Raw genomic sequence first — 24,240 nt, forward strand, 5'->3', positions numbered from 1 at the left:
ACAATCTATCCCACAAATGCCTCACAATTTACCACCCAACATTTCTCTTTGCCCCCACTATATCACTCAGATACAGAAATTGCACTCCCTCCAAAAGGTATTCCACTGACACACTAGAGCAAACCTATTTGTCCTGTAGAAGGAAGTGGTCCTACTCCCCACTCTACCACCAGAGAGTATTTTGCTCTTAGGTTGGAGAAATCCACCCAGAATTGTGGTCTTTTGACCTCTGCCCCAGCCCTTGAATCATGGTGCTAGATGATTGACTTTCCCAGGGATTTGGGAACCTGGTTTCTATTCCTCTCTAGTCCTTACTCCCACACCTTTCTTCTCTGGAGCTTGTCCTTCCTTGTCCCCTAAGTACCGCTCTCATTCCATGCACTCCCTCCCAGGACAAATAGGCCCCCTGCATCTTCCAGGGTCTGGGTCTCTAAGAATGTGGGGTTTGGGAATGACAAGTGGGTGGAGATGGAAAGTAGGGTATGAAGTTTAGGGTTATGGACTACTCCAGCAGGCAATTTCCACTTTCTCCTTGAAGAGAGCAGTATCTTGGAAGAGGGTGAACTGGTCCCCCAGGGAATGGCTTAGATTCCTGAGAGGGAGCAGAGGAATGGCTTAGATACCTGAAAGGAGCAGGGAGAAGGACAAAACTTAGATTATCCATTTCTTCCTTTTATCCCACCTTGGGTTGAAGAGGGGACTCTTAAAGAAAGGGGCACTAGGGTTGGGGATCTGAAGGTGGAGAAACCAGGCCTGTGAGTCAGGAAGGGAGGCAAATGAACCCTAACCAACCTTGGTCAAGTGGTACAGAGGAACAGAGTCATGCTTCCTGCCTTCCACCCTCTTGAACAGAAATGCTTGGGTCTCCTTTTGCTTCACTCTCCCCCATGCCCATCCAATCCAGCTTGAGAAAGGAGAGGAAAAGGTGACATTAGCATTGGGGGTGGGGATAAGGAGCAGGGTCTCCTAGGCAGGGCTCCCCCCCCTCCTCCCTGTTGCCCCACCTCCTAACATCATTTAATTTTCCAGCTATGAGCCAACAGACTGAATGAAACAAGTCCTTTCCAATCAAGTGTAACATATCTCTTATGACAGCTCTAAAGCCCACCCACTTACCTCCCACCCCAGGCCTAGCCACACCTGCCCCCTCCAACCCCACCCTCACAAAAAAGAATAAACAGCCTTTTTTGGGTATGTTTTTTTCCCGAGGTGGGGGGAGCAAAATTGGGATGTAGAAGCATTTTTATCTTTTCTTGTTTTCTTTTTCTTGCAAACACATTTTGCTTTTTTGGCTCGTTTTTTCCCCCTGCTTTCCCACCCCATCCCCTTTTCTGCTTTCTCTCCTTCCCTCCCCCATCCACTACCTCCCCGACCCCCCCCCATCTTTCCCCACAAAATTGTCCTTTTTTCTCTGTTTTGTGTTCCCGGTCTTAGGTCCGATCACAAAAAAACGTGACGAGTCGACGCTCAATCCGCCCCCGCCAGACACAGGTAGATTTTTTTAAATGCCGCTGCTGCATGTGGTTGCCGACAATGACACAGAGGATCCCTGGCCTACCATACCCAAAACAACCCAGACTAAAATCTCATGGTCCCTAAGGTCCCTTTACAATCATTCTTTACACTCAGACATACACATATATACAGAGAGGAAAGGAGGAGAAAGGAAAGGAGAGGAAAGCAGAGGAAAGCAGAGGAAAGGAAAGGAAAGGAAAGGAAAGGAAAGGAAAGGAAAGGAAAGGAAAGGAAAGGAAAGGAAAGGAAAGGAAAGGAAAGGAAAGGAAAGGAAAGGAAAGGAAAGGAAAGGAAAAGGAAAGGAAAGGAAAGGAAGGGAAAGGGAAGGGAAGGGAAGGGAAGGGAAGGGAAGGGAAGGAAGGGAAGGAAGGGAAGGGAAGGGAAAGAAAGGAAAGGAAAGGAAAGGAAAGCAGAGGAAAGGAAAGGAAAGGAAAGGAAAGGAAAGGAAAGGAAAGGAAAGGAAAGGAAAGGAAAGGAAAGGAAAGGAAAGGAAAGGAAAGGAAATGATTATGAGCAGGGATTTTTTTTTAATTTAAAAAAATGAATTGTACAAACTTTTGGAACCAATTGACCATATGAATGAAAAACAATAATTTCTTAAAGATTTTAATGAAAGGAATTAGAGTATTAGAATCATGAAAAGAATCAAGAAAATTGGAATAATTTTAGAGCTTAGAAGAAACTGGCAAAACTTTGGTACTTTAGACATCTTTGCAAATGCAAAATCTTGGAGGGATTTAATTTTGAGTTAAATGGGAAATTTGGAGAAAATTGGAAATTAAGGAGAGTTGGGGGAAATGGAAAAAATTTTTTAAAATTAGAAACTGACACAATTTGAAGTATTGGAAAACAAGTGAGGTTCAGATAACAGTGACATTTGAAACCAGTCATAAAAAGTGGAAACTTTTTAAAAACGGGACCCAAATTTTGCTGCAAAATTTTGAAAATGAAAATAATTTTTTTCTTTTTCTCCCCCCCCAAAAAAAGTTTTTGTTTTTTCTTTTCTTGTTGAATCTGGCCCATGATTTTCTTGCTTTGGGGATTTTTTCTTTCTTTCTTCTTTCTTGATCTCTTTTTTGTTGTCATTGTTGTTTTTGAATTCTTGTTGCTCCTTGCCCCTACCCTTGCCTGCCCTGCCTTGCACCCCTCTGCCTCCCCTTTCCCCCCACACTGGGAGAGTGGTGGTGCTGGGCTGGGGAGGGCATGTTGGGGAGAGGGGATCAGCACTAGGAACTCAGGGTACAGCTGCGGCTTTCAAGAGAAGGCAACTGATTTAAGGAAACTATCCTGTGACACCAGAATTTGGGTAGATGGGAGGGTCTGTGTTCTTCATTGGAATTGTTGGATTGTTGGGGAAAAGGAGTTAGGGCTAGATAGCAAGTGAAAGAGCAGGAGGGTAAGAACAGTGACATGTAAATCAGAAGGCCTGAGGTGTAGTTCTAATTTTGTCACTAACTCATATGCAGTGTGGACTTGGAAAAGTCACTTCTCTGGGCCTGTGCTTCCTTCTCTGTTGAAAGAAGGGGTTTAACCAGAAGATGTCTCTAAGATCCCTTCCAATTCTGACATTCTATGCTCCTCTGACCTAGGATGAAGAGTTGGGAGAGGGGAGGTAGAAAGACAAAGGGAAGGATAGACAATGAGAAATGCTCTGAGTGGGTTCAGTCTTGCACAGGGGCAAGGGAGAAGATGTTTCCACAACCTTTTGTAGATGAACAGGAAATTGTGAGGAAGTGCACTTTAGGAATTGGAGGACGTTAACAAGGGGACTTAAAAAAGGAGGTATATAAAAATTCCGGGTAGCAAGTATGCCAGAGACTTGTAAAGTACAGAAGTTTAAGAGATTTCATGTCTGTTTTTATGGAGAACCAAGGGTCTGGGGAGGAATGGGTTTCCTGCAGAGGAGAGAAGAGCATGTTGAAGAGCTGTGCTAAGGTTTCTGGGATAGGTAAGGGCATTCAGGATTTGAGGAAGCTCCTGGGTTCTTCTGGCAGGTGTCCTAGAATTAGATAAGTCATCTCTATCCTGGTTGTTAGCTTGTATAACTTTGGGGAGTGAAGAGGAGGAAGGAATCCCCTGATGTTAAATTGGCCCCTTCTATTTGTGAGGTGCCATATCTCAGAGATCCCTAAAGTAGAGGGAAGAATTAAAGTTCTTAGGCTCTAGCCAATTCCCTAGGGGTGGAGGGTGAGCAAGAAAAATAATTGTAGCACTAGAAGATATGTAAATTGATTGACATACATTATCCCTCGGGTTTTTGATGAAGTTTGGACATTCAATGACTTCATTAGCCCATTCATAACCTCTCCCCAACACTCCCTCAGCCAAACTAATTAGGCTGGGGTTGTTGCCATGACAACTAGTGAGATGCCCTAGAAAGGAATTAGGGTGAGGAGGAGGCTGACCCTCCCATCAAAACCCCAGAACCTGATGCCCTCCCCTCCCTGCCTTGCATACTCCTGAGGAAACAGTAGAGGGCTGAGGCCTATGGAAATGAATAGCCAGTAACTTCTTATTGGATCCCCAGAGTCTGCTCCATTTTAGCAACGAGGGTTCAACAAAGGAATGAGAAGAGGGTACGAGAGGGATATAAATGGAAGGTTGGGTAGGAGATGCCCTGCCATGGAGTGGTAGACCTTCTGACTTATAGATAGTCCCTTCCCATTGCTAGATTACATGATTACCCTTCAGCCAGTCCCCATAGCCCTGCTTTTGATTTGGGCCTCAGGGTATGGGGTAACAGCAGGAGAGCCCTGATTAGCAAGGCACAAGGTACCAGGTCTGGATTTGGGCAGTGTAGATTCTGAGGCACTTGCCTGGGTCTGAGGTTGTGTGCATACATTATTGGGGTCCCTATTATTCAAAGGGCCACCTTGTTCTCTCTGGGACTAAGGGCCCTTCAGGGAGGGTAACCCCGGTCTTGCTCTATACCTCACCCCCTCTTCTGGCCCGGCACCCTCATTCTGTCTGCCTTTCTGGAAAGTGAACTATTTCCCTCTGAATTACCCCTCACCCTCTAACTTAGGATTGGGAGCCAAATGCAATGCGGTCTTCCCCAGAACACCTGTGTTCACCTTGCCCTTCTTTTGGAGTCTCTCATATCCTCCCCACACCCTTTTTTCTTGTATTTCCTTCCTCGACCCCACCTTTCTCTGTGACCCAACCCCTCTTTGTGGTTCTGCCCCTACCTGGCTGCTCACCTGTGCCTTTTGCCCTTTACCCATCCCTTCAATGTGGCTCCACCCTCAAACCCACCTCATCCCCATGGCTCCTCCTTGACCCCACCCCTCGCTGTGGCTCCGCCCCTACCAGACATCCGGGACTCGGGGAAGAAGCCGGTGATGCTGTTCCTCCACGGGGGCTCCTACATGGAGGGGACGGGGAACATGTTTGACGGCTCGGTCCTGGCCGCTTATGGCAACGTGATTGTGGTCACGCTCAACTACCGGCTCGGTGTGCTCGGTGAGGGCGTGATGTGCGTGGGGTCTAGAGCGCAGGACTTGCTGGGGCTGGATGGGGGGGATGCAGGGAGGAAGGGAGGACCAGGTTGGGATGTTCTGGACCAGCAGGGCGTGTCTTGTCCCAGAAGGGGTGTGGCTAGGTAAATACGGGTGGGTCTGTACAAGTGCACGAGGGATGTGGGCGAGGTTTTCCCCTAGGAAGGGCTGAGGGAGTTCCATCACCTTCCCCGCGATCTCCCTCTCTCCCCACCCTCCTACTCTGCCCAGGGTTCCTCAGCACAGGGGACCAGGCTGCCAAGGGTAACTATGGGCTCCTCGACCAGATCCAAGCACTGCGCTGGCTCAGTGAAAATGTGGGGCACTTTGGAGGTGACCCAGAGCGAATTACCATCTTTGGCTCTGGAGCTGGAGCCTCATGTGTTAACCTGCTTATTCTCTCTCACCACTCTGAAGGTACTGGCATGGTGTTTTGGGGGGACCCAGTGTCTTCATCCCTTATCCTTCCTAGGCCAGTCCCAGGGATCTCTGATTCCCCTGTCCTAAAGGTTTCCACTGTTCTGTTCTTCCTAGTCCCAGTTGAATTTATGTGGAGGACAGCCTCCTTTTCCTTGGCTCCTTCCCCCTCAGCTGAGCTGCATCTAGCTCTTCTAAGAAGTCCTGAGTATGTCTCTCTAGTCCCATCCCTGCTGCTGGTGAGTGCTGCAGAGCTCCCTCACCCACTGCAGTGCTTCCTCTGTGTGTCTGTGTCCATTCCCTGCTTCCCACCACCACCACCACCAGGACTGTTCCAGAAAGCCATTGCCCAGAGTGGTACAGCCATCTCCAGCTGGTCTGTTAACTACCAGCCACTCAAGTACACACAACTGTTGGCAGCAAAGGTGGGCTGTAACCAGGAAGAAAATGCTGAGGTTGTGGAGTGTCTTCGAAGAAAACCCTCTCGGGAGCTTGTCGATCAGGATGTGCAACCAGCCCGGTATGGGGGAGACCAGCGCTCCTGCTTCCCAGGGTCTGGGGGGACAGGACTCAATAAACATTTATGAAGTGCCTGCTGTGTGCCAGGTACTGGGCTAACAGGCCACTTTGGGGTCTCAAAGAAAGACAGAAGACAATCCCTACTCTCAAGGAGCTTATAGTCTAACAGAGGAGACAGTGTGCAAACGACTATGTACAAAGAAGATATATGCAAGATAAAACTCAAAAGCTTATGGAAGTGACTGTTTATAATTCAAAATAAATTGATTAATTAAAAATAGATATACAAGATAAATTGGAGGTAATCAATAGAGGGAAGGCACCAGAGCAGGGGTGGGGAACCTGGAGCTTTGAGGCCACATGTGGCCTTCTAGGTCCTCGGGTATGGCCTTTTGACTGTTTCATAAAGCAAATCCTTTTATTGAGGGGGTTTGTTCTATGAAGTTTGGATTCAGTTAAAGGGCCATACTTGAAGACCCAGAGGGCCACATGTGGCCTCAAGGCTGCAGGTTCCCCCCCTCTACACTAGAGTTAAAAGGGATGGGAAAGCCAGGTAAGCTAGGAGGGAGGGAATTCCAGGAATGGGAGACAGCCAGTGAAAAATGCCAGGAGTCAATAGATGGAGTATGCTGTTTGAGGGACAAGTAGACCAGTGTTATTGGACCAAAGCATATACATGAAGGGGGGGGGCTGCGATGTCTAAAATATCCTGGAAAGACCCTCACTTGGTTTGATAGTACTGTTTGATCTAGGGAGAGTTGGTGGGCCTATGAGTGGCCTCACTAACCCAGGAGGATTCAAGTCTCCCTAAAGACTGACTTGGCTTTCTTCTTCTAGCTACCACATTGCGTTTGGTCCAGTGGTGGATGGTGACGTGGTCCCAGATGACCCAGAGATCTTGATGCAGCAGGGTGAATTTCTCAACTATGACATGCTGATTGGTGTCAACCAGGGTGAGGGCTTGAAGTTTGTGGAGGATTCAGCAGAGAGTGAGGATGGTGTATCAGCTAGCGCCTTTGACTTCACAGTCTCCAACTTTGTGGACAATCTCTATGGCTACCCTGAGGGCAAAGATGTCCTGAGAGAGACCATCAAGTTCATGTACACAGACTGGGCTGACCGGGACAATGGTGAAATGAGGCGGAAGACGCTCCTAGCTCTCTTTACTGACCACCAGTGGGTGGCCCCAGCCGTGGCTACTGCAAAGCTTCATGCTGATTACCAATCACCTGTCTACTTCTATACTTTCTACCATCATTGCCAGGCAGAGGGCAGGCCTGAGTGGGCTGATGCAGCTCATGGTGATGAGCTGCCCTACGTGTTTGGGGTGCCCATGGTGGGTGCCACGGATCTCTTTCCCTGCAACTTCTCCAAGAATGATGTCATGCTCAGCGCTGTTGTCATGACCTACTGGACCAACTTCGCCAAGACTGGGTGAGGGGGAGGAAGCAGAGGGAGGGCAGGGTGTCCACTTTTGGAGGAGGAACAAGGGATAGGGAGGTCCAGGATGTCTCCCTCTTCCCCCTCCCCGTGGTGGAGTCTATTCTTTATTTTTCTGTGTATCACTTCCTTCCCCTCTCTTTTATTTCCTCCTTTCCCCACTATTGTCCTTTTCCCTCTCCCTTCTTTCCTTCTCCCCCCTTTTTTTCCTATCTCCCTGTGTCTTTCTTCCAGTTCCTTTCTTAGTGTCCATCCTCTTGTGTGACTCTCCCCATGTATTTTTCTCTCTGTTTCCCTTCTCCCCTTCTACCTCTTTCCCCATCTCTGGCTCTGTTCATCTCTGTGTCTGTGTCTTTCCCTATCTGTTCTCATGTGTTTTTCTATACCTGTCTTCTTTCCTGTTTCTGCCTCTTTTCTCATCTTCCACTGTCTTACTCACCTTTCCTCTGTTCACCACTGTTCTCTTCCTCTCATTTCCTCCTTTTTCTTTTTTTCTCACCTTACTTTATCTCTTTCTTTTCCATCCCCATATCTCTTTCCCATTTTATTCTGCCATCAGCTGTTTCCTTTTTTTTTTTCAATCTTCCCTTTTCTCTTGTTCTGTATCTCTGAGCTTTTGGATTCTCTCTGTATGTCAGTCCTTTTATATTGCTCTATCCATCTCTCTATTAGCTATGGTACCTCTACTTACTCTTCCTTTGTTTTCCATCTCTCTCTTCCTACCTGTGTCTTTCTCTTTTCAACATCTTTTTCACAGTACGTATCTCTTTGCTCTTGATAAATCTCTATCTCTGTCACTGCCTCTCTCTCTGGGCCTTCGAATCTCACTCCTCCACTCTCCTTCCCCGATCCCTGCAGTGATCCCAACCAGCCAGTTCCCCAGGATACCAAGTTCATCCACACCAAGCCCAACCGCTTTGAGGAGGTCGTGTGGAGCAAGTTCAACAGTAAGGAGAAGCAGTACCTGCATATAGGCCTCAAACCCCGAGTCCGGGACAACTACCGTGCCAACAAGGTGGCCTTCTGGCTGGAGCTGGTGCCCCACCTCCACAATCTTCACACTGAACTCATCACATCCACTACCACCCGCCTGCCACCCTATGCTACGCGCTGGCCCCCTCGTCCACCGCCTGGGGCCACAGGCACCCGCCGGCCCCCACCACCAGCCACCACTCCACCTGAGCCTGAACCAGACCCCGGGCCCCGGGCCTATGACCGCTTCCCAGGGGATTCACGGGACTACTCCACAGAGCTGAGTGTCACTGTGGCTGTTGGTGCCTCCCTTCTCTTCCTCAACATCCTAGCCTTTGCTGCCCTGTACTACAAGCGGGACCGGCGACAGGAGCTACGATGCCGGCGGCTCAGCCCACCTGGTGGCACAGGCTCCGGAGGGCTTGGTGGGGGCCCCCTGCTCCCCACAGCTGGCCGGGAGATACCTGAGGAGGAATTGGTGTCCTTGCAGCTAAAGCGGGGTGGTGGTGTAGGAGGGGACCCAGGAGAGACCCTTCGCCCATCCTGCCCACCTGATTATACCCTTGCCCTTCGTCGGGCACCGGACGACATGCCTCTCCTTGCCCCTGGAGCCCTGACCCTGCTGCCAAGTGGTCTGGGTCCACCCCCACCCCCTCCACCCCCCCACCCTCCACCCTTTTGGGCCCTTCCCTCTGCCTCCCCCAACCACTGCCAGCCACAACAACACGCTACCCCATCCCCATTCTACCACCCGGGTATAGGGAGCGGCATTGGGGGGGGGGAGTGCACACCACTCAGCTCTCCCCAAACCAGACAGGAAGGGAGACTCAACAATGATCATGGAGTCTAGGGGTTGGGTTGAGAAGAAATGTGGGTGCTGTGATGCCCACCCAAGCATGTCAAAGCACCTTATTAAGGTGGACACAAGTTTCCATATCAAGATGTGCGTACTCTGCCCATGGAGATATGTTTTCCTATCTGGACATCAGCCTTTAGACTTGTGGAATGACTTTTCCTACTGGGACACAGGTCTTATGGTGTGTGGAAGTGTGTTTTCACATTTAAGGCCTGCTTTTTCACATGGAGGTATACTTTCCTATAATGGGGCACGTTTTCCCATGTTCAGAGTGTGGATTTTTGGGGCCACCTGGGACACATTTTGGCCCTCTCAAGGAACTTCCTTCCAGGGTTTGGACCCCAGAATCCTGACCTCTCACCCACTAAAGGAGACCTTGGAAGCTGGCATTTTTACACCCGTCAATGTAAGGTTGGAATGCCTATCAACCCAAAGGGTTGCTGCCCAGGAAAGATGGGTGAGGTGATCACAGGGACACACAGTGAATCATGTTTTTTCTAATGGCATCGGTCTGATGAAGCATGTTCTCCTGTGTAGGCATGAGTCTTCCACATATAGGCACAGACTTACCATTGGGTGGGAGGGAGAGGAATGGATCTATGTGGACCTATGCTGCTTGTGAGCGTCAGACATGCGGTTTCCCATATGGACATGTCATATGGGGAAAGTACGTTTCCTGTGTGGACATGTTACTGCATGTGGATGTGTGTTTTTCCATCTTGTCTGCCCAGGACTCCCCTAATCCCCACCCCCCAACCCCAGTGAACTGGCTCCAGTCCTAAATTCCTCCCTGGACATTGAATAAGAAGAAATTCAAGGCCAAGAGAAGCCATGGGGAGTTAGCTGCAGACAACATAATAAAGTTGCCCTTTATTTTGTACAAATTCTAGGGGGTGGGGAGGAGATACACCCCTTCTCACCCACAGAGATGTTGAAGTAACGGGGCTGGGGTGGATGTGGGGACCAAGGTGGCGATGCATGTTTGACCAAAGTCCCAGACCAGGGTCTAGGGGGCAGTCCTCCCCCTACCCCTCTTACCAGCATTCATCTGTGCCAAACTTAAGGGTTTGAAGTGTGTCAGACCCTACCCCCAAGTGCCAAGGACTCTCTTTCCCAGGGAAGGGGGAAGGAGGAGGTTCTGGGGTCCAGTGAGATGTATGAGGAGGGTAAACAAAGCTAAGAAGTCCTAACTTTGTGCCCTTACCCATCTCTCTCTCTGCCTCAGTTCCTCTTCTCTGAAAATCTCTCTCTCTCTCTCTCTCTCTCTCTCTCTCTCTCTCTCTCTCTCTCTCTCTCTCTCTCTCTCTCTCTCCCTCTCTCCCTCTCTCCCTCTCTCCCTCCCCCCTCTCCCCTCTCTCCTGACCCACCCCCTTCTCTCTCTCTCTCTTACTCCCTCAATTCTTTTTATGGTTTTGATTTTTCCTCTTTTTCCATCTCTTTCTCCCCTTGCCTAAGATAAATACTTTTTTTGCTTTCCCACCCTCTCCTTCAGATCCCTTGAGCCCTTGGTTGGGCTAGGTGGGGAGTTTGGGGGTGGAAATAGACCTGAGAATAGATTTATCAGCAGGGAACAGAGGTCTAGTACAGTGTGGGGCTTACATGGGAGGTGATACTGGGGTAGGAATAAGGAAACCCATTCTAGGGTTGCCAGGAGTGTCTGAGGGAGGCATTAACAAGAAGAATTTGAAAGTGGTAAGGTGAAATGGGGTTTCTTCTCTGAAAAATCCTAAAAAAGAAGGTCACCAGTAGGGAAGAATTGAAAAGGGAGATGACCAAAAGTGGTTAAGGATTTGGAGGGAACAAGGAAAAGGAATAAAAATTTGCTCCAATTTCTTGGGGGCATTTGGTGCCAAACAAGTTGGGGGCAGGGAGCCTATGCCCTTCCATTGACACCCCAAATCTAGACTTCTCATCCAGTCTCCCCAACGTTTGACCTAGAATTTTCCTCCCTCCTCATAGACCTTCACCATACATACCTCCTGGTCCCCAGCCTAATCCTTTTGATCCCTCATTTTCTCTGGACAGTCATACACCCAGATCTTAGGGACCTTGACCCTGAAACCCAGTAGATATGCCTCCAGCATTGGGGCACAAGAAAGGGGCTGGTGTGGACCTGGGGTATCCCATGATTCAGCCATGGACTCTACCACCTGCCCCCCAATTTTCCCCTAAGTCTTCACCTCTCTCCTGCCCCCCTTGCCCACAAACTCCCTGCCATAGCAGCTCTGTACACATTTTTAAACCTGGCAAAAGATGATGAAGAGAATTATTGTAAATATAAAAGTTTAACTGTTAGTCATGCCTGCTGTGGGGGACTGGTGCACATATGGGTCTCTGAGGGAGATTGGTTTGGGGAGTGGGACTGAGTTTTCTATTGAGGGAAATATACACAGCAGAGGAGGGAATTGAAGGAAGTAGGTATCCAACCTTCACCTCCACCTACCTCCAACAAACACAAAAATAGTCAGAAAATCCAGTTTCACAGAATGTCAAGAGTCAGAAGGGAACTCAGAGGCCATCTAGTCTAACTCCTGGACTACGGACGGCATCCTTTGGATGATGTACCTGACAAGGTTAGTTGTCCAGCTTCTTCCTTGAAGGCCTCCAAGTAAGAGGGAACTGATCGTTTCTTATGGCAACCTAATCCATTTCTGATAACCCCAATTGTTATCTTTGTAACAAACCTAAATTTTCCTACAATTGCCACCTATTTTCTCCTAGCTCTCCCCTCTAGAGCCAAGAGAAATAAATATTCCTCAGTTACTGGAGAGACATGAAGACAGCTAGTAGCTTTCTCCAGTCTTCACATCTTCAGGCCAAATTGCCTCAGTCCCTTCAAATAATCTTTATATAGTCCTTGAACCATCCTCCTCTGGACCCAATTCAACTTATTATTGTCCTTAGAAAGCACAGAATCTCTAAATTGGAAGGGACCTTAGCGATCAACTAGTCTAACACATACCTGAGTAAGTAGAAATTGTTTACAGTAGCCCTCTTGCCAATCAATAGAATTTTCCTCTGCCACTTATGTGGTGGGAGACAGGGGAGCTAGGACAGTTAGGATGGCATCAGTCAGTGCAAACCTAATGCTGTGAAGGGGACAGAGTCCTCATCAAGAGAAGATCCAGTCCAGGAGATAGAACCCTCCTCCTACCCAAAAGGAAGGGAGCCAGCTAAGAGCCTTTAGCTGTATCCAAATGACTGCAAACCATCATGCAGAGGCTAAGAAAGCAAGGGAAAAGAGAGATTGGAGCTCAGTGAAGTTAATCAAAGGAGCTTCCTGAAAAGGGGGGGATGTTGAAAGTGTGAGGGTCATGTCTATAGATTAAGATTGGCCTACTTGAAGGCTTGAAAGAGGGAAAAGGTGAGGCAAGAATGAGTCGTGTCTGGGGAACATTTAGCCTAGCTGGAGCCACAGCAGAAACCTAGTGGTGGGGGAAGCCATTAATACCTTGGTAGCCTGCTTATATTGTGATGCCTTCATCTCATTGTGACTCATCTCTTCCCTATACCTGCTTGCTTCCAGAACAAGTTCATAGTAGGGTGGGGGTTGGGGGGGCCCCAGGTGGCCCTGGGACCCCCCATCATGGGTGACACTTTCCAGCAAGGGACCCATTCCTGTTCAGGTCCTGGCCCTGAGGACTGCCAGAACCTAGGCGAATATATCTTGCTCTTTCTGGGCTTCATCATCTTCATCAACATTGGAATCAATGTGGTGACTCTGGTCAGGGCCTGGGTACTGGGGTCCCTGAGGGAGTCAGGGAATAGGTCAGAGGGATGACCAGAATCTTGGGTGGGGAGGGGTGGAGGAAGGAAAAGCCGTGGGCTGGAGACCATATTACAGGGTCCTTAGTGGTGAGAGGACCAGGATGCCTGGGTGTTTACTCTTTCCTTCTCCCTGACCCTCAGCTCCAGTACCGCTTTCAGGGCTCTCTGAACCAAATATTCCATAAATTTTTTCAGGAAGGTAAGTGACGGGGTCTTGAGTGGGTCCCAGTCTACTTCTTTATCCCTCTTCCCTGGTCAAAGACACAGGCATTCCTCCCCTCAGACCCTGGCCCTTTCTCAAGAATTCATAGTCCTCCTCAGGGATCTGAATTGACCCAGTACCTAGCCCTTGGCTCTGACATGGTTCCCACTTCACTAGGAGATGTATGCCATCTTCCAGGCTTCTGCTCACCTTCCCCTTTCCATTCTGCAGATAACATGCTCGAGCTGGCCCCAATCATTCCCAAGAATCTGCTTATCCACAGGCCTCCAGCACTGAAGCAGAGATGGAGACCTCCTGTCTATCAGGACTCTCCTGTCTGTAGAAACCCTCCTAACTGTCAAAATCCTACTGTCTGTTGGAAAGTTCCTGTCTGTCAGAACCATTCTGTCTGTCGGAACCCTGCTGCCTCTGAGAACTCTGCTGATTGTCGGAACCCTACTGTCTGTCAGAACCCAGAGGTCTGTGACCTCTGCACTATGGACTCTGTGACTCTTGATCTGACCCCACCAGGCTCCTGCCATCGACACTCAGTTTTCTCACCAGAACGTAACCAATGTCCAGATGCTAGGCTTCCCAATGGAGATGACAATGTTTCCCAGTATCGGCACCCTGGCAATTCCCCTGACAATTGTCAATATGACCGGAACTCTCCAAGGCCTCAGGCATACTTGAAAGGGTTATCAGCTTGTCTGCCATTCTCTGGGTTCCGTTTCCAACAGTACCTGGGAAGATCAGCCAAGAGAGTGGAAGCAAAAGCCAAGATGGAGTTTGAAGCTTGTGTGTACCCCATTAACCCCTCAACACATAATGCTGAGACTCAGAGCTGCAAAGAGAGTACAGAACCAGGCATGTATGGATATTCCCCCCAGTATCTCCATCGGGTTACAGTCAGCCCTCTAAGCTGCAATCCCATGCCCTCCACAAACCACGTAATGTACAACGGCTGGAAAAAGAAGAGGCACGTATCAAGTAGGGGTGTTGACAGCTTGCCCCATGCATGCCCCCCAGACTGTCTTGAAAAGCCAAGCCAGGACTGGGTATACTACTCCCTGGAGGAGTGGTAGTGGAGAATAATAAAATGGAAAAATAAGGGGTAGCTTGCAGTTGGTGTCTGGGATTCCCCTAATCCTAGATACGAAAGGTGATAGAGCCTACTACCCATTCAAAGTTTATGTGGTATTTTATAGCTTGCAGAGTGCTTTCTTCACACCAACCCTATGAGGGGGAGAAGTAGAAGGATAATTATCCTTATTTTACTGATCAGGAAAGCTGAAGTTGAGTAGCTAAAGACATGGAGCTGATTTGTCTAAGGTAATAAAGCCAGTTAGTAGCAGAATGAGCCTCAAACCTAGATCTCCCAATCCAATCACATTTCTCTTCCTATTAGACCATGCTGCCTCACACCAGATTAGAAGTAGAGGAATGGATATGGAAAGATTGTACCTTCATTCCATACCAAGCCTACAACAGAGCCCAGAGGTCATAGCCTGCCTTTCTTTTCTGATTTCCACAGAGTCCAAGAGCTAAAAGGCCCAGTCCTTCTCACTTCTTTTTTCCATATGGCCTAGAGCCACATCCTCTCTCCAACAGAATTTGAGTTAGGCACCCACCCTCAGCTCTTCCCCATTAGCTTGGTCTCTTACTACTTACACACCAACACCTTCAACCCTCCCCCCTCTCACCTCCTGACATGCTGTTCTAATACTGTCTACATGAACAGCAGCAAGGTCAGATACAGGCAAGTTTCTCTATCCCAACTCCTAAAAAGAAATATCGATTTATCTTATTTATCTATACATCTATCTATACCCTGGCAGGCCTGTTTTCCCAGGGGTGATATCTTGTCCCCACCCCTAGCCCAGAATCTCAGGATGTTATCTGAAGACTATGCCATCCACAATCCCTGGATTGGAGTTCACAGCTTCCCCCTTCTTCCTGTCTAAAACTCTTATTTCAAAATTGAAAACATAGGATCCTATTTCCCCCTAAAATGTCTAGTTTTCATGTGCTGGACACAAGACTACCCTGAACTTAGCTGAGTCCTGTCCTTTCATCCACCTTTTAGAAATGGATAGGTCATCCCCTACCTTTCCTTTTCATATAATAGTTAGAAGGAAGAGAAAAGGCAGAGAAAAGTAGCTGCCGTCTGACCAAGGGAAGCTTTCATGAGGAACCTTCTCCTTAATGCTGCTTGCCTCCTCAGGTTACTGTCATTCTACATCCCTGTCTGTCCTCAATATATCTCTCCAGTATCAATTCAGATACTTTGTCTGCTCTGGAGACCCTGTAGCTATTGCCTCACAGTCCTCCCAAGATGAGCTAACCTTTCAGAACTCGCAAGGTTTCTGACAGTCTTGGTCTACCTTGGGATATTTGTTTACTCAAGATGAGGAAAGAACAAATAGGAGAGGTAGAGGTAACCGTGTGCTCACAGCCACATGGAGACTGAGTGGGAGATAGGGCAGTCATGACCTCCCTTACCTGACATGTGGAACTATGCTGAAATAGTCCACAGATAGAAAGCAAGAGAGAGGTAGCGGGGAAGTGAGGTTTCAAGTTGCTTCTTTTGTAGATCCACTGAGTTCTGTCTTAACAATGAATTATGCTTTGTCATCTCCCATTTCAATCCCCTGAGTCATCAGCTCTTCTGTATTAGTAGCCAATTAGGGGATTTTTCATTATCACACAGGGCAAACCCCTCAGCAAGGACTCATACATGGTCAGAACTACTACCCAACCAGTTTTCATATGGTTAATTGGACTGGTACCAAGAGAGGAATATCTGCTTGCTCCAAGGAATCATCCCTATTGTCCAGTTCACTTACATTATACAAGTGGAAATGAATATAGACAGAAACCTGACTTCACACCTTTGCCTACTGCAGTCCTAAAAAGTTATGTGTAGACTGAATCTTTGTACATCCAATCCTATTTCCCATCAACTTATATTAACATTGTTCTTTATTTCCAGTTCTGCTGGCACTAATCTTTCGTTGCTGGTGGTTCCCAACATTTGAGTTTTTAGGTTCTTAAAGCTTTCTTTGCTGACCCTGAACCTCTTCTTGTTCCCCTGCCACCAGTTTAAGGACATGCAAGCAAACACTTCAAGTCCAGGAATCTTGTAGGGATGTCACACTAGGTGAATAATGTCCCACTTACATCTCCCAAGTTTTGGATTTCAGAGTTTCTTCCCAACAGTGTGATGAGAGCACATCAAATCTGAGGAGGGGAAGTATAAAGGAACAGTTAGTAAGGGGTGTGACTATTCAGACAAGATGTTCTGTATAAGGGGAACTTTGAAGTGAGTTTGGAAGGATAGTGAAGGGAGAAACTTAGATTGGCAGAGAGGAAAGGAATGGGAAAATAAGGGAGAATGACTGGAGGCAGACAGCTGAAAGAACCAAGTATGGTAATGGAGTGAGAGGAGGAAGCTAGAGATTGTGACTGAATTAGACAGCTAATGAGCTGATTAAGAACCTGTAAAGAAACATTCCCAGGCTAGAAATGGGTATCAGGAAATCTGAAGGCTTCTGGAATCTCTAAAGACCAGGCAAGAACATGTGGCAGAAGAAGAGAAGTAGAAGCGGGCCATTCCCCAGCAGCCCTGGAGTGGACTTAGGTCCAGCTGAGAATGTTGGTTCCATGTGATTTAAACAAACAGTAAGTAGCTACTGCAAACAGTGCCCTATGTTAGACTCTGAGGATAAAAAGATGAATCATTTTACAAGCCTTGACCTCAAGGAACTTGTATTCTCCTGGAGGGCAGGATATAACACATATGAGAATAAGTATAACACAGTGTAAGGAGTGATGGCAAGAGATCCAGACCAAGTTCTCCAGCAAAATTTGAGCAGGGTTAAGAACAGCCCTCACAGCTGGGGTTTAGGGTAGGTGGGGGTGGGGGCGGGGAGGGAGAATGAGGGGCAGGCTTCATGGAGTAGGTGGCACTTGAGATGAGCCTTGAAGGAATGATTCTAAAAGATATACATGAGCATGGGGGATAGTTTCCACAAATTCTTAGAGTTGAGAGACAACATGTCAAGTTCGGAAAACTGTAAGAGTCCAGCTGGGCTGGGGTGTAGTATGAAAGAAGGGGAGTAATATGAAATAAAACTTGAAAGGTAGTTTTAAGGCAGATTGTGGGGGTTTTTTTAATGTCATGCTGAGATTTCATACTTTATTATATAGGCAAAAGGGAGCAAATTTTATTTTTTGAGCAAGGTAGTGACCATGATTAGGCTTGGGCTTTAGGAAGATCATTTTGGATTGCTATGAAAAGATGGATTGGAATTGGAAGCGATCAATCACAGAATCATGTAACTTTAAAGTTAGACCATACCCCTCCAAAAAAAAGAAATCCTACTACAACTGTAATATCTACCAGGGCTCCTAGTCTCCTCACAACAGCAACTAGTTTTCCCTAAAAGGGGGGAAAAACTATCCCCAAGACAGATTTGCCCCTGATTCTCTTGTCACAGTTTTTGATCAACTAAATGTATAAAAAGACCCACTCATATGGAATCAGGGCACCTTTTATTTGGTGGATGTCTGAAGACCACTCAAATCACCATACTCTACCTTGCTGACTAGACTAATTTCCATGTCGATATGAGGGTGTGTGTGTGTGTGTGTGTGTGTGTGTGTGTGTGTGTGTGTGTGTGTGTGTGTGTAAAATCTGCTACAACTGTATCCTTATTGAATATCCTTGTTATGTTAGGTCAAAGTAAATCTCCTTTTGTTAACTGTTCAATGACTTATGAGGCTCTCATTTTATCCCCAAATCAAATCTGAACTAATAAGATGCTGGCGTCAGACATGCCCCTAACATTTGATATAGCTAGTAATTTGGACGAGAGGAGAGGGCCTCCTGGCTCTCTTCATGGTTGAACTGGGGAAAGATCTGCAAATATAGAGAGTGACATGACTGCATATGACTACATGGCATACCTTTTTTTAAAAATTAATTTATTTTGATTTATCAACAATCACTTCCATAAGCTTTTGAGTTTTAAAGTTTTCTCCTCCTCCCTCCCCAAGATTGTGTGAAATCTGATATAGGCTATACATACCCATTCCTATTAAACATATTTTCATGTTAGTGATGCTGTAAGTAAGAATTAGAACCAACAGGAGGAACCACCAGAAAGAGGAAACAAAACACAAAAGAAGAAGAAAAAATAGCAAGTATCATGCTTCGATCTGCATTTCAAATTCCATAGTTATTTCTTTGGATGTGGATGGCATTTTCCATCATGAGGCCTTTGGAGATGTCTTAGATCCTTGTATTATGAGAAGGGTTAAGTCTATCAATATCAGTCATCACACAACGTGACTGTTACTGTGTGCAATGTTCTCTTGGTTCTATTCACTTCATTCAGCATCAGACCATACCAGTCTTTCCAGGTTTTTCTGAAGTTCACTTGCTCATCATTTCTTATAGCACCATAGTATTCCATTACATTCATATACCACAACTTGTTCAGCCATTCCCCAATTAATGGGCATCCTCTCAATTTCCAATTCTTTGCCACCACAAAAAGAGCTGCTATATTTTTGCACATGTGGGTCCTTTTCCTATTTGTATGATCTCTTTGGGATATAGCATGGCACACCTTTTGATCCTGCCATAAAACTCCCGAGTGAAGTTTAAATTTGGGAGATTAAAATTGGGAGATGTTCAGCAAAATAAATACAAATACAACACAACAGAGATGGTCCTGAGCAAGTATACTGAAGAAGAGCAGGACAGAAAGTAAATTGTTCCAGTTTTTAGGAAGAAAAAAAAAATTTAACACTACCACCCCCAAACCATAAGATCTTGCAAAATATGTGACCAAAAATTATATTCCTACTCACAAAGCACTCAAATGTAGCAAATGTAGTGTGGTATGTGGGCCCACATGCATGCAAGGAGGGATGTCCTTGATAGGAGTAGGAGTGGAGTACCACGTGAATAGGGAGGCCCACTTGTGGCAATGAGGGAGACAGAACAGATATCTCTAGCCTCTTCTCTACCCACCCTTCTCCAAGGGAGACTTTCATTCCTATCAGGAGGGAAAGCAGGAATTGGGGCTTGAGACACTACTCTTCTCTCCTCAGATAGAGGAAGTGCCAGTCTAGAAGTATGTTTATCTGCTCCCCTTAGCTATTGTTAGTCTAGGGGAATATGATCAATTTCTGTGTAATTTTTGATTACTTTGTTATTTCTGCTGGGTAAGGGGACCCCAAGCTATAGCTATATCCAAGATTTGACCCCTTTTCCACCAAATACCAGTTCCACAATGAACATACATAGTGAATAGCAAAGAAGCCCTTTTATCCAAATCCTAACGAAACAGAAATCAGAGAAAGTATGCATAGAAAAATATGTGCCAAGCAACATAGAGCGAAGGAACTCTCCCATTGGGATCAGGATAACTCAGCTTAACCAAGAGATCTTGATCAATCCAGAGTCCTTGATCTCACCCAAAGGGAAATTCCACAAACTCTCTAGAGTGGCAAGCTGAGAATTAGGAAGATGGAAGAATGTCAGCTCCCCTTGTGTCTTCCCAGTCTTTTCCTTCAGCAACCTAAAGTGGGGTTGGCCTCTTTCTGTCTTCTCTCTCAAAGCTGGAAGTCCACTCAGTGCTACATTTTAAGAAGATTCTGGCTTGGAGAGTCCAGAAGGAGAATTCCTAGTTGAAGAGTCCCCAAAGGTGGGGACTGGCTAAGAAATGAAGCTGTTGACTTTTACCAACTCTATCTCTCGTGAAGGGCAAGGCCTTCATCTCAGGGACTGCAAACATAATGTTAATTTGTAGTTTTCTACATCAATATCCCACCCAACCCCACCCCTATCCATTTTTTATTTGAGTTTGATTGCACTGTTGAATGGGAAGTCATCTCAATGGGATAGGGAGCAGACTTCTACTCATGTGAAGCAATTAGTGCTGGAGGAAGCCACCTGGATAAAGATGGCTAAAGAAATCACCAAGCCCAACATTCCTTGGTTGTGGCTGATCATCCCGCAGAATCTGGATTGCCAGCATAGTAAGACTGAAAGTGAATTGGCCCAGCACTTTGAGCAACTAGAGACCATGCAATGAAAGCTGAAGGGCAGCTTAATGGAGATAGCGTCCAGGACTGGCCAGGCCACAGCCACAAACCTCCCATATAGTCTCTGACCCAGAGATTCCATTTCCAGAGGTTCCAGTTCTTCTGTAACCCTCTGAAATTGACAGCATGAAAAATGAAAGGTAGGAGTTAAAAAAAAAAAGCCCTAGAATTACCTTATTATTGCACCTAGGTGGAGGAGGTTTCCCTCCCCTGAGGGAGCAGGAGGTAATGGAACTGTGTGGTTGCAGGAGTTCAGACAGAAACCGGATGAGTCACCAAAAAAAATGGCTCCTGAAAGCAAGGTCTAATGGGTCCAATGCTGAGACACTCAGCTGAGTTCCACTGGCTTAGGCAGGTTAGCTAAGGATTTGTTACAGAATCAGCTCAATTTACTAAGGGCCCCACATGAGGACTGCTTTTTGTCCCTTTTTAGGCAGCTGAGATGGGCAATTATTTGTACTTGACCCCATAAAGATGAATTCTTTTTCCAGTCTGTTCCCCCAATAGAGAGAGTGAAATTCCTAAAGGATATTAGTTTGATAGACTGGATTTATGTACTACTGCCTACTCGACATAGAGGCCCCATGGCTTGCCCTACCAGCCTGAGACCAGCCTGTCTCAGAGGCAATTTGATCCCATCTTCTGAACAGATCCCCACCAGAATGACTTCAGGCTTTAGCCATGGATCTCCCTGACTAGTCTACAGGTGTGAGCTGATTAATAGGTGAGATATGAGTGACTTGGACAAATACTGGTGTCAGCATAAATAGGTATTCTGGAAATGAGGAGAGGAGAGGACAATGACACCCTCTCCTAGAGGAAGCATTGGGCACGGCCCCCGAAACGGGCTTAAAAGAAAACAATTACTAGTCAGCTAGTAAAAAACTGTACGGGGAAGCTCAGCACCAGAGCAACAAAGGAGTGGGGGAATCAACTCTAGGAAAATACAGGTCCAGCTTGTTCCGTCACGCTTTGAGGAATATTGTGGAATATATTGTTATTGTTTGACTTTTGTTTCTGAAGAGACATCATGAGTGAAGTCTTGACTTGCTGTTGGATTGGATTTAAGTGAAGCAGAGTTGCACAAAGTTATCAGTCTCACTCTCTCTTCTAGAGTCATTGAAGTCCAGTGGCAAGACAAAAGTCAAGACGATTAGTGTTGGCCCAGGATATAATGAATGACCTTGGCATCTCACTATCTGACCAAGCTCTAAGCATTCCACAGCATCTGCTTTAACCATCTTTAATACCATTGGAACAAAATGTTCTCATCCACCCATTCCACCAGGGATAGACTTCACATGCTTCGGGTAGACATCCCCCTAACTCACCAACAGGTTTGAGGCCTGTCGGTAACCTTCAACCTGGTTTAGCCTATCTGCTGTGATGGGGTGCATGGGGTGTTCAGAGAGTACTAGCACCTCGAGTGTGAGTACTACTTACTGAGCCCTTCTTCAGGGCTACTCACCTTTCTTTGGTGTTTACCTCTCACCCAATTCTTACCTGTGGCTCCAAGAAGCTGTAGCATGTGAAGCAACCACATCCTGTTAAAACTAGTGGAATATATAAAGTTTTGGGAAATACTTAGATGATTCCAAGCATGGTCTGGAATAAGCTTCTGACACTTTCTTCCTTATGATCTAAGAAGGAACTCCCCCCCCCAGAGTCTTATTTAGATTTTAGAGAATCCACATTTCCCATCTGAGTATCCTGATGACCACCATTTACCAAGTCACCACAAGTCTGACTCTTTCAAGTGGGGCCCAGGACAGGCTACAGGCCCTGGAGTCAGGAGGACCTGAATTCAAATCTGGCCTCAGATACTTGACACTTAATTAGATGTGTGATCCTGGGCAAGTCACCTAACCCTGATTGCTTCACAATCAGAAAAAAAAAAGACCTAAAGCAGGTTATTCAATAGTCTCTCCCCTTGGGAACTTATGACCATGCAAAACCCACATTTCTCTGGAGGTGTTTATCCATAAAGATCAGGCTGAGTGAAGTCTTTGGCAGGCACCAAAGGGTGGTTAGAATAATCAACTGTTAGTCTTCTGGCGCTGCAATTTCCCAATGAAGGTACTTACCATACCACTTTTGAAAAGCTGTTGCTTTGTTCCCTACTACTGGGCCCTAACTGCTACTAACCAGAAGACACAAGGTCATACAAAGGGTGGAAGGCGAAGGACTCTTCCCAGGACCTCCATTTCAGGAGGACATTGGGGCCAACTATCTCTTCATTTCCTCCCCAGTTGTACTCCCTGGACTATTCCATCATGCTTTCAGCCAAATACCTCCTCTATATCCCTTTTTCTCCCTCCCCCCTACCTATTTGTCCATATATCTCCCTTTTTCACCTTCCTTTTGTGAGTTTTCTTCCGCCATTAGAATATAAGCTGCTCGAGTCCTTCACCTTCCACCCTCCACCCTCAAATCAGAGGGAAGGACCCAGATCTCAAACTGTACTACAAATTTGTAATCAGGAGAATGACTCCCAGAAATTCAAAGGCCATAAAATCCAAGAAAGGAGCCAGTAGTAACAACCATAGACACACTCAGGTGTGTTTGTTCACAAAGTTTAAGCAACAGATATGTAGAACTAAAAGTTCTAACTCAAGGAAGGAAATTTAACCTCATACATATCACTAATATGCAGTGGGATGAAACCATGACTGAACTATGACCATGGGTGGTTATACCTCATTCAAAAGAAACAGGATAGGTAAAAATGTGTATGGCGTGGGGAAGGAGAGTATTGTATATTAAAAAGTATATCTATGTGAACAAATCCAGGAACCAAATGAGGTAATCACAGTGGATGGTAGTTTGGGAGGTCAAAAGAGAGAGAAATAGAAATAAATGCTGGAGCTTTCTCTCAGCCAAGAGCAGAGCAGTTAACAATTGCTTCACCTTGGTGATAACTTCATCGTTTAAAAGGTAGAGAAATTAACAAGGGGAAATTCTATTTTGGATCTGATCCTCACTAACAGAGAGGAATTTGTCACTTGGATTGGAACCTTGGGAGAAAATGATCACTTTGTGATAGAGGAAAGGAAATTTAGGAATAGTCTAACACGTACTCTAGATTTTGAGAAATCATTTATTTTTAATAGATTTTGTTGATATATTTTGTTTTTACATGGCATAGATTTCTTCCTGCATCCTTTCCTGTCCTGCCTGCCAGGGAACCATCCCTTATACCAAAGAGTAAAAAATAAAAAAGAGGAAGAGAAAAAAAATTCAAGAAAACCACTTGACACATGAAAAAAGAAAAATCTAATGTTCTATGCTGTGTTCTGTACCTGTTGACCTTAAACTCTGCAAATGAGGGGTAAAAGGGAAAGAGATCTTCTCATATGTTTCTTTTGGGGCCAAATTTATTTTGTATAACTTCAAAATACTCAGTTTTGATTATTTTGTAGTTGTTTACATTGTTGTAGTCATTATGTATATTGTTTTCCTCACTCTGCTTACTTTACCTTGCATCAGTTCATATAAGTCCTTCTGTGTTTCCCTGTATTCATCACGGTTGTCATTTCCTACAGTGGAATATTATACATCACAATGTGTTTAGCCATCCTGCAATTGATGCATATCTACTCTTTTCTACCAAATCTTTGCTACCACACACAGTGCAGCTAGGACCTATGCACACATAGGCCCTTTTCTTTGTTCTTTGATCACTTTGAGTAAAGACCTCCTAGTAGTATAGATATGAATGATGTATGGTATGTTTCTCTTTTAATTTTTTTATGGCATGATCTTTAATATCCATATTACATATCCATTTGGAATTTACTGTATAATTGGTATAAGATATTGGTATAAGCCTAATTTCTTCTAATTGTACTTTCTAGTTTTCCCAGTAGTGTTTATCAAATAGTAAATTCTTTCCTAAATGTATGTTTTGGGGTTTGTCAAATACTAGGTTATTGAATTTC

At 45.9% G+C, this 24,240-nt stretch overlaps 2 protein-coding genes across 10 annotated transcripts in view; both read left to right on the forward strand.

Moving 5' to 3' along the window:
- The window catches only part of NLGN2 (neuroligin 2), an 18,304-nt gene extending 6,793 nt beyond the window's left edge, over positions 1–11,511 (forward strand). For 6 of the 9 annotated variants that reach the window (XM_078155623.1, XM_078155619.1, XM_078155621.1 and 3 more), the window contains 6 exons: positions 1,435–1,491; positions 4,828–4,977; positions 5,244–5,429; positions 5,547–5,949; positions 6,786–7,382; positions 8,247–11,511. In XM_078155623.1, coding sequence (XP_078011749.1) covers positions 1,435–1,491; positions 4,828–4,977; positions 5,244–5,429; positions 5,547–5,949; positions 6,786–7,382; positions 8,247–9,210 — 2,357 coding nt within the window. In that variant the 3' untranslated portion in view covers positions 9,211–11,511. The remainder of the gene's footprint in view (positions 1–1,434; positions 1,492–4,827; positions 4,978–5,243; positions 5,430–5,546; positions 5,950–6,785; positions 7,383–8,246) is intronic. The other 3 variants (XM_020966523.2, XM_078155624.1, XM_078155625.1) reach the window with 3 other exon arrangements.
- Positions 11,512–11,605: 94 nt separating this feature from the next.
- LOC110194315 (spermatid maturation protein 1-like) lies at positions 11,606–17,054 on the forward strand. Its single transcript, XM_020966535.2, has 3 exons — positions 11,606–12,940; positions 13,126–13,183; positions 13,418–17,054. The coding sequence occupies exons 1-3, from the start codon at positions 12,803–12,805 to the stop codon at positions 14,269–14,271; spliced, it is 1,050 nt and encodes a 349-aa protein (XP_020822194.1). The 5' UTR covers positions 11,606–12,802; the 3' UTR covers positions 14,272–17,054.
- The last annotated feature ends 7,186 nt before the right edge of the window (positions 17,055–24,240 follow it).

The sequence above is a fragment of the Phascolarctos cinereus genome, unplaced genomic scaffold (genome assembly GCF_003287225.1).
Source record: "Phascolarctos cinereus isolate Bilbo 61053 unplaced genomic scaffold, phaCin_HiC Scaffold_5;HRSCAF=322, whole genome shotgun sequence".
Classification (NCBI taxonomy): Eukaryota; Metazoa; Chordata; class Mammalia; order Diprotodontia; family Phascolarctidae; genus Phascolarctos; species Phascolarctos cinereus.

Bases quoted from the DNA above. Each gene is read 5' to 3' on its own strand.
- LOC110194315 (XM_020966535.2), top strand. From the start codon at position 12,803: ATGGGTGACACTTTCCAGCAAGGGACCCATTCCTGTTCAGGTCCTGGC. The intron at 12,941-13,125 runs GTCAGGGCCTGG...CCTGACCCTCAG, and splicing joins GAATCAATGTGGTGACTCTG to CTCCAGTACCGCTTTCAGGG. The intron at 13,184-13,417 runs GTAAGTGACGGG...TCCATTCTGCAG, and splicing joins CCATAAATTTTTTCAGGAAG to ATAACATGCTCGAGCTGGCC.